This window comes from Aristolochia californica, unplaced genomic scaffold (genome assembly GCF_029961685.1).
Source record: "Aristolochia californica isolate CCGP_79_NKW_82.1479 unplaced genomic scaffold, dmAriCali1.0.hap1 SCAF_2, whole genome shotgun sequence".
NCBI classification, from domain to species: Eukaryota; Viridiplantae; Streptophyta; class Magnoliopsida; order Piperales; family Aristolochiaceae; genus Aristolochia; species Aristolochia californica.
Window position 1 is genome coordinate 13,134,773 of NW_027181881.1, and position 19,991 is coordinate 13,154,763.

The 19,991-nt window shown below is 39.0% G+C and overlaps 1 protein-coding gene across 1 annotated transcript in view; it reads left to right on the forward strand.

Moving 5' to 3' along the window:
• The first annotated feature begins 4,226 nt into the window (after window positions 1-4,226).
• LOC137956161 (G-protein coupled receptor 1) overlaps window positions 4,227-19,991 on the forward strand; it is a 43,578-nt gene continuing 27,813 nt past the window's right edge. Inside the window, exons 1-3 of the mRNA XM_068803528.1 lie at window positions 4,227-4,430; window positions 4,729-4,760; window positions 5,512-5,681. Of these exons, the coding sequence (XP_068659629.1) occupies window positions 4,227-4,430; window positions 4,729-4,760; window positions 5,512-5,681 (406 nt within the window). The remainder of the gene's footprint in view (window positions 4,431-4,728; window positions 4,761-5,511; window positions 5,682-19,991) is intronic.

The following is a 19,991-nucleotide window of genomic DNA, read 5'->3' on the forward strand; positions in this document are numbered from 1 at the left end:
ATTGAGCGGGCACTAGTAAGGTTCCCCAATTTGCAGTAACCAGCAATGAGAGCATTCCATGCTGGTAGAACTTGCTGGTCCGTGCTAACAAAAATAGAATGAGCAACTTTAATTTCTCTATATTTGTCATACATGTCAACTAAGGTCACTACCAACTTGCCACTCATAGGAATATTGGCTCTATAAACCAAGGCATGAATCCACATACCAATACCTAATTCCTTCAGTTGGGCACAATCTGAGAGGACTGAAATAACAGCAACACCATCTAGCTTAACACTGACAGCCATCATTTTTTTTTGAAGAACCCAATAGCCTCTGCAAGGGGCCTATTCTAGGCATACCTGGCAATCATACTAGTCCACATCTTTGGTTTGTTGGAAGAGTTTGGAGTGAACTGGTCACTAAGCTCAAGTGCCTCATGGAACTGACCTGCTCGACTAAGAACAACCACCCTACAGGCATAGTTTTCAATCATTGGAGCCAGTCCATGTTCATCAAATTGCCCCGCATTTTGTACTAAAATACCATGAGCGCAACCACTGAACAGACCCAGGTAAGTTACCTCATCTAGTCCAACGCCATGAGTTTGCATTTTACCAAACAATTGAAGTGAATCTCTTTACAACCTATGTGATGCAAAATCAGCAGCTTCCTCTATGGATCCACACGTAGGATCCATGTCAATCATTGACTTTCTCAAGGCCAAACACAACTACAAGACATTGTGGACAACCTTGAACTTGTCCTATCCCCTCTCCATATCCATAGGTGAAGTCAATGTAGTGCCACCAACAATCCATTGTTCAACTGCAGGACCCAAGTTTGCTACCGATGAAATTAAGCCAGTCTTTCCAAAATGAAGAAGGGCACCTACTACATAACCTAATGCATAAAAATAGGTGGAATCAAAATTTTTAGGCAACCGACATCTTCTTTTGTGACCAAAGAAACGAGATTGTCCGTTGAACTGTCCTAAATATTGACCTATTAGCTTTCTTTTCTCCAAATTGTGCTCACAGATCTTATCAACAGTCTTCACTTTGGCATTTACAGGATTCTCATGATCTATAGATGCACCCTGCGATTCCACTTTGTTCTCTACATATTCCATGTTTTGCTCAGCTGCATCAAAATCCTTACTATCTATTTTCATCTTTTGTTGTTGTGCACCTTTCTTCACCGCAACAACATCAGCAATTTTAAAATTCGTCATCATCTCAGTCTTCATGTGTCCTCCTAAAATCTCTTTGAGAGTAATTTCCCCTTCAACAATTCTTGGTTTTGCACTATTTTTAAAGAACACTTCTTCCTCCCCCAAGTCCAAAGGTGGTTCATTTTTTTGAACCAAGAGTATTTCTCCTTCTTCAAACGCCATATTACCCCACTTTGCATAAGCGTGCGAGCAACCTTGCTAGTTCTCAACCCAACTGAATGCCATTGAAGAGTTTTTTTCTTACAAAATTGAGGGATTGGATAACGGGCAAGCAAAAGTTCAGAGAAAATTGGCTCATAAACTTACAAAAAAAAATTCAAGTTGGTTTGTGGCTTGAAGGCCAAGATCGAGAGGCTGCAGCACGATGGTAGCAATTTCAGATTGAAACCCACTAGAACTGACTTCTCATCTTCTGCCAGGGCAACGATTTCCATTTTGAAATCGAAGGCTCTGGATTTTTTTGCCTTTCAGTTTGCATAAACCATCAATAGTGAAAAAATGAAGTTGCTATGTAGAATTTTTTTATGCCCCTTGACAAAGTCAAGTCTGACTTATTGCCAACGGCGAACAGCAGCCACATGGTGCTTCTCCACTTGGAGAAGTTAGGTCAACCCTCTTCGGGATGGCCGAACTAATTCATCGAGACAGAGGCAACTCGAAAATTTTCTGTCTCCTGTTCTGGGAGATGTTTTGCTTGCCTTGAGAAGGGTTTTTTTGAGGTTGAACCCAAATCAGGCAGTTCCAACAAGAATTGAGGTGGAACAATGGGCAACAACTATTCACTTTCTAGAACGGTGCCTTCCCCTTTGAGGGCTTAACGCGATGCTTCTCGATTTTGGATTTTCAGGCTTTGGACATTGGCTCTGGATTTCCCTGCTCGAAGATTTAAGGTCGAACAACCTTCATCTCCGCGGCCTTAGTCAGATGTGTCTCGATTGCGACCCATTCATCAGACATTTTAATGGAAGATTGACGCATCTCACATACTATTGTGCACAAATCTTGATGCATCTAACATGCTGTTGTGCGCAAATCCTAGAGTATGGCAAGTATTTCTTCTTGGGTTGAAGAACCGATCATTGTGTTCCCGCTCTAATACCAGTTATTACAGTCCATGATCTAACACAGCGATTCGTAAGGAAGAAGAAGAGGAGAAGAAAATCAAGAAGAAGGGAAACTTGACAACCCTAGTTTCGTTAAGAAGAACGCACACCCCTTAGCTTGTTTAGGAGAACTCAAAACCCTTGTTTACTCTAAATCAAGACTTACCTTTTCTCATTCCTTACACCCTTAAGTAGGGTTTACGCAAACGAGAGTTCAAGAGAAAGAATTACAATAATGCCTCTACGACATAATAACTCATCAATTGAAATAAAAATGAAGTAAAAGTAAATAGAAAGAAAAAACAATTAACTTAATACTAAATTACTTAGCCATTGTGCCTATGCATGACTCGGCCTGTTATTGAGTTCATAACATTTGTGATGTTATGGTCCAGGGTTAAGTGTTTGGCTTTCCGCTACTTACCAGGCCGGTATTTTGGGTTGTATTGGCTAGGTACTTAACATTTGGTATCAGAGTTATACCATTGTAGTGAGTTCGAATCCCGGAGGCGGTGACTTAGAGGCCAGATTAAAATTACTGGTAGGCTAAAAAAGTGGGTCGGGCCAGTGTTGCTAGAGTGGGTTGTCGTGGACATTGGCTCATAACTGTGGGAGTATTGTTATGATCTTGAGATTAACTACTTGGATTTTCGCTACCAAATAGATTAGTCTTTTGGTATGTATTGGCTAAGTGCTTAGCATTTGGTATCGGAGCCAGGTTATGGTCTTGGGTTAAGTGCTTGACTTTCCGCTACTTACCAGGATGGTCTTTTGGGTAGTATTGGCTAGGTACTTAACATACATTTATGAAATTAGAGCTTCAGGTTATAAATTTCATACAGACATGTTTAGGTTCATCATAAACATCATTTAGAACATACTAGAGCACTTGGAGAAAAATTCCCAGGCTTAAAAAAATCTACACTTTTAAACTGGCATTGGAATGATCAATTAACCACTTGTAATGATCGATCATCTAGAACTGTGTAGGCCAGAAATATAAAACATGATCAAGCAAGCATAGTCGATTGATCAATAATCCAAGACATGACCATTTCATGCTATAACACATGATCGGCCATCCCACTTGGATTGATCGATCATTATTGTTCAGGCAAGTAGAATTTTCATGGAATGATCGATTAGTCAGAAACTTGTTAGTAAGGGATATAAAACATGATTGATCATAGGAATATACACTAATTGATCATACTTGCATTGCACAACCAGTGGGAATCTCGATTGATCAATCATCCACTGATAATCATCCATCAACTTGATTTTTTAGGACCAACAATAACATATTGATTGATTAGTCTATCGATCGATGTCACTATCTGAAAGAAAAGTAGCCATTATGATCAATCAAAGTACTATTTTTTGCAAATGGGAAAATAACGATTAGTTTGATTTGGAGAAATTATAAATACCTCACTAAATCGTGATTTTCCTTGTATTTGTGTTTGTGTGCTCGAAAGGAAATTCTCCCAATCTTTCTTCCGAAGTGGTTCTATCGTGAGATTGTTTTATTTTTATTTTTAATATAAATTATTTTTAAAAGTTAATAACAAGTTTACCATTAATAGATTGCATTAACTGTGTTTGGATTCTAGCTATGCTTGGAATTATTTGAATTTTAAATATGACATCTGAGAAGGTAATTTGCTGATCACAAAGAAAAGAACAGAGAAGATTTCAATTTTAGAAAGTGCAAACAGTTATAATATTTGAAGAAAATATAAAAAACACAAAAATTCGTGACTTGTAATGCATACGCCTTAACCACTCGGCCCAAGCAACCCTTTGGTAATGAAAAAAATTGGGAAAATTATTATAATAAAGTAATATTGAGCTCTTCTTCTTACCTGACGTCGGTTATTTGCTTCAGTCTCTGTAGCTTCTCTTCAATGGATTCTCGAAAGCTCGTGGTGAGTGCGGCAGTCCAGTCCTCCAGCGGTCTCACCGTCAGGGAGCGCCGGATTCTGACGTCGGTTAATGCCGGTGCCTCGGCTCTTTCTCTCGCCGGTTCGGCCTTCATCGTCCTCTGCTACCTTTTATTCAAAGATCTGCGCAAATTCCCCTTCAAACTCGTGTTCTTCCTTGCTCTCTCTGTAAGTCAACTTTATTATTATCTTACTCTGACACCTTCGTGTCACCCTATATTGCAAATCAATGTTTTCTAGAAAACATTCAACCAGACTACCTTAGTGTCAACACTCTAGAGCAATCGATGTTTTATTTATTGGGAAATATTTTTATTAGATCTGAATTCTGTTAGTCTTGGATACCAGAGGAATGAAATTCTCTTTTGACGAAAATGTATTGCTATCAGTTATCCTAAATTTACTGTTAGAATGTCTGACTCAAATTTCCCATGTCATCTGCTGATACAATGTGTTGCCGTTGCAGGATATGTTTTGCAGTTTGTTCAACATAATTGGGTATGAATTTTTATTTAATTCGGAGGTACCAATTTTCTAGCATGTTTTGACTTCTATGGGCAACAGATTTTACCTTTGGGACTGTTAAGACGGATAACACTTTTTCTGTCGAACTGTTTTGACTTAAACAAGTGTTTTTAAGTTCCCCAGAAATTTTAAAGAGGAGAAAGCTTTGTTTTATCTCCTGTTTGAAAGGCTTTATCTAGGTCGCCATTGGGGAGTACTCATTTAGTTCAGGGTTAAAATGGAGGTTGGGCAGTTTTACATGATGTATATAGTATGCACAATGGCATTTGTCTGGAAATTATTGGGTTTATGAAGTTATGGAATTTCAGGTATATTCTTTAGTTGCAAAATTAAGACTCTTCTGTAGAATCCTGAAATAGTGAGTAAGAAGGATATACCTTTCTGTTGTTTGTGTCAATTTGTAATCCTGTAGATGCATTAAAAGCTTTTCTCATCTGTTGTGATGTTATTGATGGTGATAGTGCAGTTGCTCCAAAATTGTTCATGGTACTTGTAGCACTGCTACTTCGCCATAGTTCTTTTGTACTTCTTCCCAAACTGCAACTGAAATTAAACCACGTTTATAATCATACTTCTTGCATGCTTCTTCAATTATCCTCAGTGCTAGAGAGCTGAGCGATGTGTAGCACTAATTAGAAGCTGTTGCTGTCCCTTCTTAATTTACTGGTCTTTTGAATATCAATTTTTTGGTTGTTCTGCCTTTTTCTTTTTTATTTTACTACAGGGATCCCTCAAAAGGTTTCTTCTGCTATGCTCAGGGCTATAGCACACATTTCTTCTGTGTAGCCTCTTTTATGTGGACCACAACAATAGCTTTCACTCTTCATCGCACAGTGGTTAGGCATAAAACAGATGTCGAAGATCTTGGGCCCATGTTTCACTTGTATGTTTGGGGTACGCTTCATTTAATTTTTAGTGTTCGAATTGATTGTGCTTAGAATTAGTTTGTAAAATGGCCCAGGCCCATCTCATTTCCTTGTTTTAGAACACAAAATTGGTGGAGTTTCAACTATGAGGCTCAAATGCACTTGGGGAGCCAAATTACAAGTTACATAGATATGCAACTTCATGAATATTATTTGTTCCATTTCATGAGACATACAATGGCCTCTATGCACTGGCTTATAGTTTTACTTTGGTATCTGTAGGTTTGTATACATGTGATTATATAGAATTTCATAATTGCTTTGAGTTCAACAAGAAAGAATAAAAAATGGAGGGAAATCAATCTAAAACCTCAAGATACAATGGAGTGTATTGCCCTCAGCCATATGCTGTCAAATCACCTTTCTCTAAGCAATCTAAAATAAAATCAGCAGTACAGAGAACATGGAGTCAAGAGGTGGCTCAATGCAAGCATAACTCGATTAAATCATCATAAAGTTTGCTTGGTGTATTTGCACTGAAAGCCCTTTATGGCAGCAGCCACGGCCAGCTTTCAAGGTGTTTAGTTAGGTTTTGGGAAAGGCGAAGAGTGACGTTGGCTGATACATGAAGAGGTTGGGAAGCAAATGGGCAGCAGAGGGATTGTCACTAGAGAAGCTAGGGATATGCCACTTCAAATTTATTTAGTATCTGCGCTCATACTGAGAAGCTTAATGGCAACAGGTGAGGATCTGGTTTATTGTTTCATCTATTTACCTGTCGAGCTTGCAAAGATTGTTAACCACATGGAAACCCCTCTTTTCCCTGGTCATCTTGGCAGGAATTTTTTGAATGAGCTCCTGTGCATTTGGAACATACAACTTAGATGGACCATAACGATGACCAGACGAGTAGTTCATGGTAAGAAGCAGCAGAAAACTGATTGGGTGTGGTTGACTACAAATTGGCTTGTCGGAACCTCTTCGACTAATAAAGTGAGCAAGTTGTTAGACAAGAAATTGATCATCTCATCAGGTTCTAAATTGTTCAAGGCCCTTCTAAAGTTGAAATTTCATCCCAAGGCTGAGTCTTTTTGGGTCTCAAGTTGAGGACTATGATTAGCTGGTCTGTGGATAGTGTATAGATCATTGGAAATCTATAGCACTGTGAACTAGTGCCAATCCAAGTATCTAATCCAAAGTTTGATATGGACATCATCTTTTACTTGAAATCTTAGGTTGCTGTTAAACTAGGCATTTTGTTCCTAACAGGTCGAAGGCATGATCTATTTGGAGTTGCATCTGAGGAAAACCCAACTGTTTGGAATAAATTTTTCCTTGCATTCAGAAATCTCCTCAATAATACCTGTTACTTGGATTTGTACTTGTAAACCATTTGGCTAAGAAGGTCAAGTTTGTTGACTTTTGATTTTTAATGTATACTTCATTTTTTTCTTTTTGAAAGCTTATGGGTGAGAAGTAATTAAGTAGTCCTTCTAGTGATGACCTTATGATGGTGGGTGTGGCTATGGTCAGAGGAGTCTGCTTGCATGTATTTCTTCAAACCTTTTGATGATGGGAGTTCCTAGTTATTTAGTGGTAGCTTCAGGCAGGACAGGGGCTGGTATATTACTTTGCATTCTAGGATCTCAGGCATTTTTTCTACCCTGTTGAACCGATCTTTATACCAATTCTGCTAGATTTGCCTCAGTTGACTTTTCAACCCGATGTTGTCCAAAAGAGATTGTGTAGTGCTTTTAACATTGAGGATTTGATGCATTGCCCCCCCCCCCCCCCCCCCCCCCCCCCCCCCCCCCCCTTGTTCGCAATTAAAGCTGAAACCTCAGACCCAACCGTGCTGTTGGCCATCGAGCAAAATAGAAACAAAGAGCTTCCCCGGCAGCACTGAGAAGAGATGGGGACAGTGGATCTTCATGCCTTTAGGCCTCTAGATCCCATCAATTATTCTTTTGTTGTGCCATTTAGAAGTATAAAGTAAGCCATTGATGATACACAACTAAATGTCTACCCTCTTCATTTATCTCTGAAGCCCATTTTTGTCCCTAAGCTTTTTCATGTCCTGCTTCTTATTGCTCATTGGTTTCCTTTTTCAATTTACAGTTCAATAATTTGGAGCATTATAAGTGTGCAATCTATGGTTTTCACTCATTGATAATGTGATGGAGATCACATGTGAATATGATAGCATGGACTTTACTAGCGAGCTTGCTACAGGCTGGAATTAGTCCAATGAGTCAGAAGTCTGGTGGGATTTCAACTTCATCTTTATATGTGACTAACACTACGAATGATTGCCTGACTTTCTAGATAAGAGACTACACCTCATCCTCATCTGCCAGCCACTCTGAGCTTGTATAAACAGAAAAGATGCTTTATCTGTGATTGTGTCCCCTACTAGAGGTAGTCTTGTCAAGTCCATTGTGTTATGGCCATCATGTTGAGTTGGTGAGGACCTTCCTCTTGCTTCCACAAATTCAATTATAATTGGTTCTTGAAAGTCAATTCAGGAACTTAGAAATAAGAGAAAAAGAGAGAAAATTAAAGAAAATTTGAAGAAAAGTGTGAGAAATAAATATGTAATACAATGAAGCAGATTCTTTTATGTAGCCCTAAGGGCAATTATAGTTTTCTTTCATTTTTGAGATTATAAATAACATAAGGAGGAGGGCTCATCCATCTAAGAGTGAATCCCTCCTCCTAAGGTTTTTTTCTGTACCTGTTCATCTTCCTATTTTTCCTTCACACTTCTCTCTTCCTTCATATCATCTTTTTTTTTTTTTTTTTTTTTTTTTTGAAATGATGCTGAGTTATATTAATAGGCTTGGAAGAGCAAGATTACAAGGAGGGGAAACTGTCCCAAACAATGAGAAATTGCTGGGAGGTTCCAAATTTAGCTAACCTATCATCCAAGGAGTTGACTGATCTAGGAATGTGATTCCATGTACAATAAATTGTGGACACAATGTCAGCAATTCAAGAAATGATTGGCCATTGGTGCAGGGGGGAGCTTGAATTGGAGTACCAACTGATGGCGACAAAAAGCTGAGTGATTAAGTTAGATCACTGAGTGATTAATTTATATCAAATTTATTCTTCTTACTCTCTCTTCTCTTCTTTTTTCACTGAATATTTAGTTAGATCATGGTTCAAGATCTTTGATCTCACTAATCCATGTGGCACTATTCCTTAACACGTATTATTAAACACTCCTCGTCAAGATAGAGCATATATGTCGAACAACCCAGGCTTTTTAAAAGAATTATAAAATTCCTTATTTGTGGCTTGGTTAAAAATATTACCTAGTTGGTCTTCGAATTGTTAGGTTCGGTGAAGAACAAACCTTGGGGGTGGGGGTTTGCATTGGTTTGTTAAAATTTGCTGCTATTTTTGACTTCTTTTCAAATTTTAATTGTCTTATGTGCCTTCACAATTTTAACTACAATTCATTGTAAAAAATTAATTTCACAATCAAAGGTACACGCACAAACATTCAAACCCACAAAGAACACAAAATTTTTAACATTGCCTACCTAAATAAGGACTTATGGATCACAACAGTAACAAACGAGGCTTAATTGTCTTTTCTCCTCAGTGCCACAGGCTTCTCTCAAACAACTGGAGATGAGGATGATTTGGTCTTGCCAAGGCTTGACCCAAATTGCAAGAGTTACCTGCTTACACTTCAACCCAATATAAAAACCTCTCAATGGCCATATTTCACAATTCAAGCACTGTTAGATAGGTACACTAATCCTAAGTATCTACTCAATGCCAAAACAGCTCAATAAGTACTAATTTTACCAGATTTCAAAGTTTGAACCTCGATAAATTGGATTGGTTTTTCAAATAGAGGGATGACGCATAAAACGGCTCGATATAATAAATGCTTTCAAAGTTTAGGCAACAAGTAGTGATTTGCACTTCGATAAGTGATTTTGAAGTGCAAAGACTCATGTTCATTGTACTCGACCAAGTTCAAACAAAGTGTTTCAAAGTTAAAGCACATTAATACTTGGATTTTTATAATGCTACTCCCAAGATTTCAAGGCTATTCAAATACCCTTTTAAATGCCCCAAAAAATCAATAAGCTAGAATGTATAATGTGACTTCAAAGTATGAAGACAAATATTCTTGCATGAAAAATGCTAAGTAAATCAGACAAATTAATCTGGTGGCCAGATAAAAGTGGCTCTTTCTCTGTCTCCTCTGCTTATCTTTTCTATTCGAGGAGGGATCACTCGTGGTCCCAAGCATGCAATAGAATTCACATGGCGTCTTAGCGCCCCCCCCAAAAATAAAATTCTTCATGTGGAGTGGTTGCTGTAACAAGATTCTCTCTGCTGACAACCTCAGAATTCGTGGCCAACTCGGAGTTGACCCCATTTACCCTTTCTGCCATGCAAAGGAAGAAACCGTTGGCCACCTGCTTCTTTTGTGCCCTTTCTCTTGGGGGATTTGGACATCGATTCTTAACAAAATTGGGCTCCAATTTTGCTTCCCTGAGGACTTGACAACCACTTGTCGTATGCTTGATGGGACTCCTATCCCAGGTCTTGGGAAATTGATGATCTCTGCTTTTTCTACATTCATCCCCTGGGGTCTCTGGCTAGAGCAAAATCAAAGAAGATTCAATAACAAATTCAGCACTCAAGATAGACTCATTGACACCATCTCAGGCAATATTGCTACTTGGCTTTACTCTGGAAAGACCTTCTCCACTTTCTCGGGTTCATCCATCAGAAATAATTGGAGAAGCCTATCCCAGCTCCATATCTCTTCGAAGCCTCCTGTCATCTGCGAATGGACCCCACCTCCTACTGCTGGAGTCTTTAAGCTGAATTTTGACGGATCTTCTCTTGTTAATCCTGGCTTAGCCGGTTTTGGTGGTGTGATTCGTGACTCTTTTGGGAACCAGATTGTCTCTTTCTCTGGTCCTCTTGGTATTGCAGACTCCACGACGGCTGAGCTTCAAAGCCTTTTTAATGGGCTTCGTGTTTTTCGCGATCATTGCTTCCGACTTATCCTGATTGAGGGAAACTCTAAAGTGGTGATCATTTGGTGCGAAAATACCTCTTCATCTCTGTGGCGCCATTGGGATGCCTTTTTTGAAATTCTGGATATTGTTAAGCTCTTTGATTGTTTCTGGTCTCTCATTCCGAGATCAGCGAATTCAGTGGCAGATGCTTTAGCCAAGCAAGGAGCATCCTTACAATCTCTTGTTGTCAGGAGTTAGCTCCTTTTGTTCTCTTAATAAATTCACATTTCATAAAAAAAAAAGAAAAATGCTAAGTAAATAAATATTTCAAATATGAGCTCAAAAGAATTTTCCTATATTCAAATTTGATTTGAAACTATTAGAGCATTTAGGAGTAGTCAATTTTGCTTAGGAATTGAGAGAGAAATAAACATGGGACGAAATCTACTTAAATAGCCTTGTTCACAACATTCAAATTTTTTAAGTCTCGCGCTTGGAAAGGGACCTTTTGTCTTTTGTATATCTTGATGTAATCTCAATTAAAACTCTTGAGTAAAAGAAATTTTTGAAATGAGCTACTATTAACATTGATAGGTCATTTACATATTCTGAAGACCTATCTTGGCTGAATCAAAACCTTCAATCTTGTTTCACAACTTTTCTTGAATAGTTCGGATGGCTATGGACCAGTCAAACGGTCTTCATTAAATGTTTTTTCCTTCTCTTTTGAGTGTTTGGCTTCATTGTCTTGGTCATTAGGATGAACGATCCAATGAGCATTTTAGTATATTTTCTCTTTCATCTTTGGTTGGATGGTTTCTGTCCGATCAGTCAGCCTTCATAAGTAGCCTCCTTGATTTTCTTCTGGCTAGCCAAACAACTGGGTGAATTGGTATTTGTAAAACCATTTCCCTCTCGTGTCCGGTTGGACAAGGGCAGTCCAGTCAGACGGGGGTAGTCCAATCGACCGTCTTCACATGATCTTGTTTTCCTCTTTTTCTTTTTCTACATTCATCAGGCTTGGAGTTTGATTGCTTGGGCAAACGGACTCTAACTAAGCCTCCTTTCTCTTCTATCTAGTTGGGTGAGGGATGTCCGGTTGGATGACTTTGCCAAGGCGTTTGGACGATATACTTTCCAGAATGAGCTTCTTGGTTTCCTTTCTATATGGGTCGTTTAGACTGTCTTTGGCCGGTCAAACAGATATGTTGGCAAAAATTTCTGTTGAAGGCTTTTTGAGTTGCAAAGCATTCTTGATTGACATCATTAGTAACTTGTCTCAATGGGGATCTAGAGGCCAACACAAATTTCACATATGGAGTAGCTATCTAACTCATTACAAAATCTCAAGATAAAATGACAATTGACTTCAGTGTACTTGCTCTTATGAAACACAAAATTGCTTACAATAAAGATTGCTTATGACACTCCATCATTAGCTTGTCCACTTGAAAATCATATTCTATCACTAAAGACTTAACCCACATTAATTCATAGATTGTATGAGTATACTTATTCTTGGCACTAGATTTGGCTACTACTATTTGCTTCTTGGTTTTCCATATAACCAACTTGATACTCTAATTACTTCTATATGTTTGAGGTGTTCACCCTAGTCCCATGTGTTCACCAACTTGCAATTCTTCAATCGTAGGGTGTATCCACTTTGGACGCTCTACGACCTCATGATAGGATTTTGAATAACATACAAAGAATAGAGAGGAAACTTGTTGGTTTTTTTGGATTGAGTCCGGTTCCATGTCAAAATGATTAACAACTTAGGTGGCCTATTACTCAACCTTATAATCCATTAACTTTTCTTCTCATTTTTCAATTTGAGACTTTTTCCCACTCAATACTCCCCTTGATGTCTAAGCTTACACATAACTGGCCTGAGACCCTCTATTGGGGGCACAGACTCCTCCATGGAACTCACAACACACACTCCTACCTTATAGAGCATACAATACCCAAATAACTTGGGGAACACAAACTGAGCCTTAGCCCACACGCACAACCTGCTCTGATACCATGTTGGGTTTTTGGATTGAGTCTGGTTCCATCCCAAATGACTAGCCACTTAGGAGACCTATTGCTCAACCTTATTATCTATTAACTTTTCTTCTCATTTTTTAGTATGGGACTTCTTCCCACTCAACATTTGATACAGATGAGACAAATGGTCAAATAAAATAAATATAAAAATATGATCTTGAATAGAAGATCTTGCCCCTTTTTTAAGTGAAATAGGTAGATTAGATGAAAAAAGAAAAGGTCAGATAAAATAGTACTTCATGGATCTCGGAGTGAAGTTGATGATTGTGGTTGAGGAGCAACTTGCAACTCTTCCTGTAAGTTTCTCTTCTTCTAACTTGTGTATACCAATAGTGGCTTGTTTTGTTCCTCCTATAGAAATTGATACATCATCAGAAATTTTAAGTGGATCCAAGGAAGGCAAAAACTCATTAGAAACTTTTACCAACTCCAAAAAGTAGGATGGACTCTCAAAGAATGTAACTTTGGTGGAAATGTACAACTTTTTTGTTAATTGGGAAAGCACTTACAACATTTTTGAATACGAGAAATACCTAAGAAGATATATTTAATGGGACAAGGAGACAATTTGTCTATGAGAATGACCCATGAAGACAGATTTAATGGGACAAGTAGAAAACTTGTCCACTAAAGAGCCTAAAAACAAGTACAAATAAAGACGTGAGAACAAAGATGATGGTGTTGAAAGTGCTAAGCTTAAATGTAATAAGTATAACATCCCTACAAAATCTTTTGGGAACCTTCATTAGAACATAAATATTTTGGCTATATCCAATATGTGACCATTCTTTCTTTCAACAAATCTATGTTTTTGCTATACAAGAAGTCAGAAAAATACTAAGAACAATTAAAACTCATCAAATTTCTTATACATATAGTCAGGAGCATTGTTAGACTGGAAAATGTAAATATTAAAACTAGGCTGAATTTTTATTCTCTATAAAAGATATGAATGCATTCAAAATTTTTAATCATGTTTTTTATCAAATAGATCCAGGTCACCCTGCTATAGCCGTCAACAAAATAACAGCAATATATTTGACCCAAACAGACTCTCAGTCCTACATGGACCTCAAACATTCGATTAAACCAAGGTAATAAACATTAGAATAAACTAAGTAGTACATTATAATCTTATCCTTTTTGTATTTTAATTATTTTTCCAGACTTAGGATAAAAATGTTTGCATAATCTTTATCTAAATCTAGGAAGGAGGTATGGTTGATTGCTTTTTATGCATCTATTTGGGTTCTATGGAAGAAAGAAAGGCTAGAGTATTTTGAAATTTTTTCAAATTCTATTGTTGGTGTTATAGAACATATTATTTGTTATAATCATTATTGGATTAGTAAACTGCCATCATTTCAATGATTTACTAGCACTATTTGGAGATCTCATTGGCTTGAGGTAGCTGCCTTTGCTGACTCTAAGGGTCGTAGCATAAGTGGACTAATGGACTTCCATATCTCCTTTGCTGTCTCACACCCTATCACTTGATTAATATAGGGTTTCGTACTGTTGAACCACCAAGTCATAACCTTGCTGTCCTAAGCCTCCTAATCTTCAGTCATTGGAAAGGGAGTGATCATCTTGGAGGTACTTACCTTTCCTTTTGGCCTTAAGAAACATCCTAATCGATTGGGACCAATTCAAATAGATGTTCATTCAATCTAATGTAGGTAATTGTTGGAAGATATGATGTAATTTGGTTGTCATTGATGTAATTAGTAAGCCGAATTCAAGTCGTAGCAGATAGCAGATTTGACAGTGAATGAGTGAGTCAAGTTGAGTCACAAAAAAACGAGTAAGGTATTGAGTCAATCCGAGCAGAGTGGAAGACGCAGATTGAGTCAAGAGATCGAGTTGAGACGACCAAGTTAGGCTGACTCATGAGTCTGAGTTAAGTACCGAGTCAGCCAGATCAGTACTCACTGGATAATGAGTCAATCCGAGTTAGAGTGAGCAGAGTCAACGGTAAAATACCATTACCAGACCAGTATGTGTGGCTCGGGATCAAGTAATAAGTTCTGGGTCAAGACCGAGTCGAGTCCGAGTCATAAAACGAGTTGGCTAATATAGGCTGATATGTATGTCACTGGTTCGAAATCTGAGATAAATCGGGCAGAATGAGGATAGAGCAGAGTGCTTCTTGGAAATTTGATCTGGCTGGATAATGGAAAGGCCAGCGAAGAATAAGCTCAATATGCGATCTTCGCCAACTTGGGATGGATAGCAGCAATGGCAACTTTCAGCAGAAAACCAGAGATAGAATTAGAGCTAGACTTAAGAGATAGTCGGTCCGAGTTCGAACCTGGCAAAGTGAGGATAAATCAGTAACTCGGAAGTATCTTCCCGGATTAACAGCAGTAAGCCTTCTGAAGATAGCAGTAAGATCAGATCAGCCAAATAGGTAGGGAGCAGTTCATGGATACCTAGTGGATGCCGAAGATAAGGATCAATAGATCAGGACAGCCAAATGAAACCAAGGTAAGCTAAATCAACGTCGTAACGTAAGGACGATGTCCATCTTAAGGTTCGGTTGTCAAAACAACACCGAGAAATCAGCAGCGAAAGTTATCCAAAACAGCAACATTTCTTGATTGAGAAGAGAGCAGACAGGCTGCATGAGAGCAGAGCACGTCCACCAGACAGAGCAAGTTAATGCAGGTGAAGATTATGGGAAGATTGCAAGGTTGTAAGATGACGATGTGTCAACAGAATGCCAGAACATTATGGGAGACTTCCAGCAGCAACTATCTCATGCCAGCAAAGGAGACAAGCCAGAAGGATAGCAATGTGTCGACTAAATCCGAAAACAGCGTGGCTCAAGATCAACTGAATATCAAGTTAAGCAGATTACTAACAGCCGAAGGTAGGAACTACAGCCAGAGCCGGAGCATCAGCGGTGAACGACAGGCTTGCGAGGATCACGATGAAAAAAATGCTGCTTCTGAGTTTCAATTGTTCTGACTTACCTGATGTTCACTGCAATAGAGAGCGGATGGATTGTGTATCCTCAGCTATATGGTGATAGTTGAACACGGTTTTTCGCATATTGGACGGTTGATGGATCACAGGGCACTGGGTGTTTTGATCTTTTGTGTCCTGGGTTTGTGCAAACTAACAAAGATATTTCACTGGGTGCTGCTTTTGATCACATTTTTATGCTTTTGGGGTATGAGTTTGTACTACCACTTTCCATTGCTTTGGATCCAAAGACTGTAAACTGGTGGGTGCAGTACGGTGGCACCACCAACATAGGCTATTGACCTGGAGTAGTATTTGACAATGAATTTCCCTTGGTCCTCTGGGGAGGCCAGGTGAAAATCAAGAAGACAAAGAATCCACACACAGGAACATGAGAGTTAGACCCTTCGACCCAAGAACAAGAGTCCTATCAGCCCCACGGTGGGTGCCAACTCAATCTTCACAGGACATACCAACCTTAAGAGCAACTGTCTGACCCATATCTAGAACTGGAAGGGATTGAACGAGACATGATACACAACTGTCTCGACTCAGTAGCAAAGACAGCAAAGAATGATCAAAGACAAGATATCATCAACAAGTTGTTCATCCACTGAGCAATAACAAGTTTGGAATTAAAAAAATCATAGCTAGGAGTCCTGAAAATCAAAGTTCTGATACCATGTTGATTTTCAGGACTCCATGGATTTCATCTTAGGTAAAGAAGAGAAGGCAAGTTGGAGAAGAAAAAGGGAGGAAAGAACTTAGTCCAAACCCTCCCCCTTAAGCTATTTTAATAGATGATAAAAGTGCAATATTATAATTTTATCCTTCACCCTAGTAAGAGTGAAGAAGAGACAAGAAACATAAACTAATTACATCATCAACCTATTACTTGGTGTACAACTTCCTTGTTCAAGGATGGACTCGCTGCAGATTATTTCATGTGTCCTTATTACTCTTGAGGACTTTAATTTTTTACCGGTAGATCCCTTAAATTTTGGGATGATTGGTGGACAGGGCAGGAACCTTTGCGGATCTCCTTCAGGAATCTATTCCTCCTTTCTACACAAAGGGAGATAGCAGTAGCCGATGCTATTGAGGGGGGTGCTCTGAGCCTACATCCCCAAAGGGGACTCTCCGACACAGAGCCTTTGGAAGCAAGCTGCTTATTGGATTCATTGAATTCTGTCAGAATTAGACCTTCCAATGCTAACAAGCATATTTGGTGGCCTGACAAAAGCAGCACCTTCTCAGTTTCATCTGCATACAAATACATTAATGGCTAGAATTCGATTCAAAGGGAGCATGAAATATACTTTGTATGGCGTCTCTGTGCACTACCAAAGATAAAATTCTTCATGTGGAGTGCTTGCCAAAGTAAGATTCTCACGGCAGATGTGCTTAGAAGAAGGGGCCACCCATCTATCGACCCCCTGTGTCCTTTTTGCAATACTGAGGCTGAAACCACTAGTCATATTCTGCTACAATGCTCCTTCTCATAGAATGTGTGGACCTTTGTCCTTTGCAAGTTGGGGCTGCGATTTTGTATGTCTACTGATCTGATCTCCTTCAGCAAGTCGCTCATTGGCTATCCCCTTTTTGGTCTCGGTAAAGTGATGATCTCCGCCTGTGCCAGTTTCGTTCTGTGGGGGTTTTGGAATGAACGTAACAGGAGACGTTTGGATACTAGAAGTGAATCAGCGGTAAGGGTAGCGGACAGGATGTCGGGGCAAATTTCCACTTGGCTTTTGACTAAGAAGTCCTTTTCCTCCAAGGGGTCCTCTATTCGTGATAGCTGGAGCAATTTGGCAAAGATGCACTTTGGGACCAAGGTTCAAGTCATGCAGGAGTGGAGTCCCCCGGAAGCTGTTTACCTAAAGTTGAATTTTGATGACTTTTCTCTCGGCAATCCTGGGATCGCTGGTTTTGGGGGAGTTATTTCGGATCCATCCGGTAATCAGTGTTTCTCTTATGCTGACCCGTTAGGCATTTCTGATTCAACGTCGGCTGAACTCTATGGCCTCCTCAATGGGCTTCGCATTTTAAGAGACAATTGCAGTGGTCCACTTCACATTGAAGGGTACTCGAAGGTGGTCATTGGATGGAGCGGGTGTGCTTCCCCTCCACCGTGGCGCCATTGGGACATTTTTCGGGAGATTTTAGATATTACCTCATTACTCTCTTGTATTTGGTCTCACATACCGAGATCTGCAAATTCGGCAGCAGATGTGCTAGCCAAGCAGGGAGCGACCCTATAATCTCTTGTTGTTCGGGATTTGCTCCCTCTTCCTTTGTAAAATTTTCTCTTGTTAGTATAAATATATCTTTATAAGAAAAAAAACAAGACTTTAATTTTTTACCGGTTATCCGCTATTATATAACTGAATATTTGGTACTTGTTATTTGGGCATTGGCCCATTACCGTACTTGCTATTGTGTCTCTTTGATTGAGACATTTATTATTGAAGGACTCGGTTGCTTGCCTTGGGTTTATTATTTGCTGACTGTTGTTGCCATTAGTTCATAAGTTGGATATTTGAATTACCTAGGAAAATAAAGCACATGGTGACCCCGACTTTTTCACCTTATCTTCCTATTGATTCCCCATTACCCTTTTGTTATTTGAGAGCCTTTCTCTTATTGTCCTTTATTTGACTCTCAGTTACCCCTTTGGCCAACTTTTTTAGAGCGTTGCTTTGGTTGGTCCTTTTTATATATGGGTGTTTTTAAGTCCATTGAGACTTTTTTTTAGTACCCTTAGGTTTTTATTGCCGACTTGTGAATGACAGACGTTAGCCACTTTAGCGATTATTATTATCACTATATTTGTTCGAAATCATTTGAGGTTGGTTTCGACTTATCGCCCATTTCTACACTTTGAGAGTTTGTGCCCGGTGTCATACTTATCCTTGGGACACCGTGGTGGAGGAAATTATTACTACATCTATGTTACTTGTTTCAAGCTGGGCTCACTGCCATTACCTCCCAGCTTGAGGGGGAGTGTTGGAAGATATGATGTAATTTGAGGTGTCATTGATTTAATTAGTTTATGCTTCCTTTTATCTTTACTATTTCTATTTCAAAAAAAAAAGTTTATTTCTTGTCTCTTCTTCACACTTACTAGGGTGAAGGTTATAATTGTAATATTTTACTTTTTTCATCTATAAATAAAGCTTAAGGGGGGGGGGGAGGGTTTGGACCAAGTCCATAACCCCATTCTTTCCTCCATTTTTCTTCACCCACATGCCTTCTCTTCTTTACCCAAGATGTAATCCATGGAGTCCTGAAAATCAATTGTAATTTGAATGGAACTTAAGTCTTTAGACTCAAGCCTGTCAAAGGACTTCACACAAGTAACAACTTAACCAGTATCAGCCATTATATCCAACAAAGGTACTCAATCAACACAAGAAACAACTCGAGAAAAGCACCCAAACCACCCCCCCCCCCCCCCCCCCCCCCCCCCCCCCCCCCCCCCCCTTTCCCACTCACACACACCCACACACAAAAAAAAACAAAACACACACGCTAACACCTTATCTTGCCTACACAGATGAAGAGGGTCACACACCTCAAAATTAGGGCACAAAAATTCATTTTGATAGACAACAACAAACAATAAATCACTAGAATCATGGAATCCAACTCGGATCAATGATAAGATACAAATTATAGATGATGCAAACTAAGGAACAAATTTGGAACATTTACTGATGGCAGGTCTAGAGAAACAACATCAAACAACCTTCTAGGGGCACAAAAAAATATATCAAGCTGCTCAGTTAGCAGCACTAGCCATCAAACTTAACGTTATGATACAATAGGTCAAGAAAAGTTTTAACTTTTATGTCCGATCAGCTGAGCAAATTGAAAAAGAACCTTCTTTGGAAAAATTGCATATCAACAGGTCTGGAAGTACCCGAAACTCCTCCACAACAGGATCTTATTGCTTTGATAGCATGTAGAGGTTGAAGATTAAGAAGTGGAAGGAAGAGGACAGAGACAAGAAAGAGAGAAGATGAAAGAAAGCAGCTCAAAAAACAGTAGCAGTAGTTAGGGTTGAAACTTGACCCCAACTTCCTTTTTATATAACCACTTAATAACATTGCATGAATAGACAAAACTACCACTCATACCTAAAAACCTTATAACTTGCTCATTACATATCAGAATAGAACAAAAACTGTATGAAACGAAGTGTCATAACATCATTAAGACATCTGACCTATGAAAGGAAACACATATAAAGTAAAAAGATCATAATACCCCTCAGCATATATTGCAGCAGAAACATTTCAAGTTTTCCCATAATGTTTAAG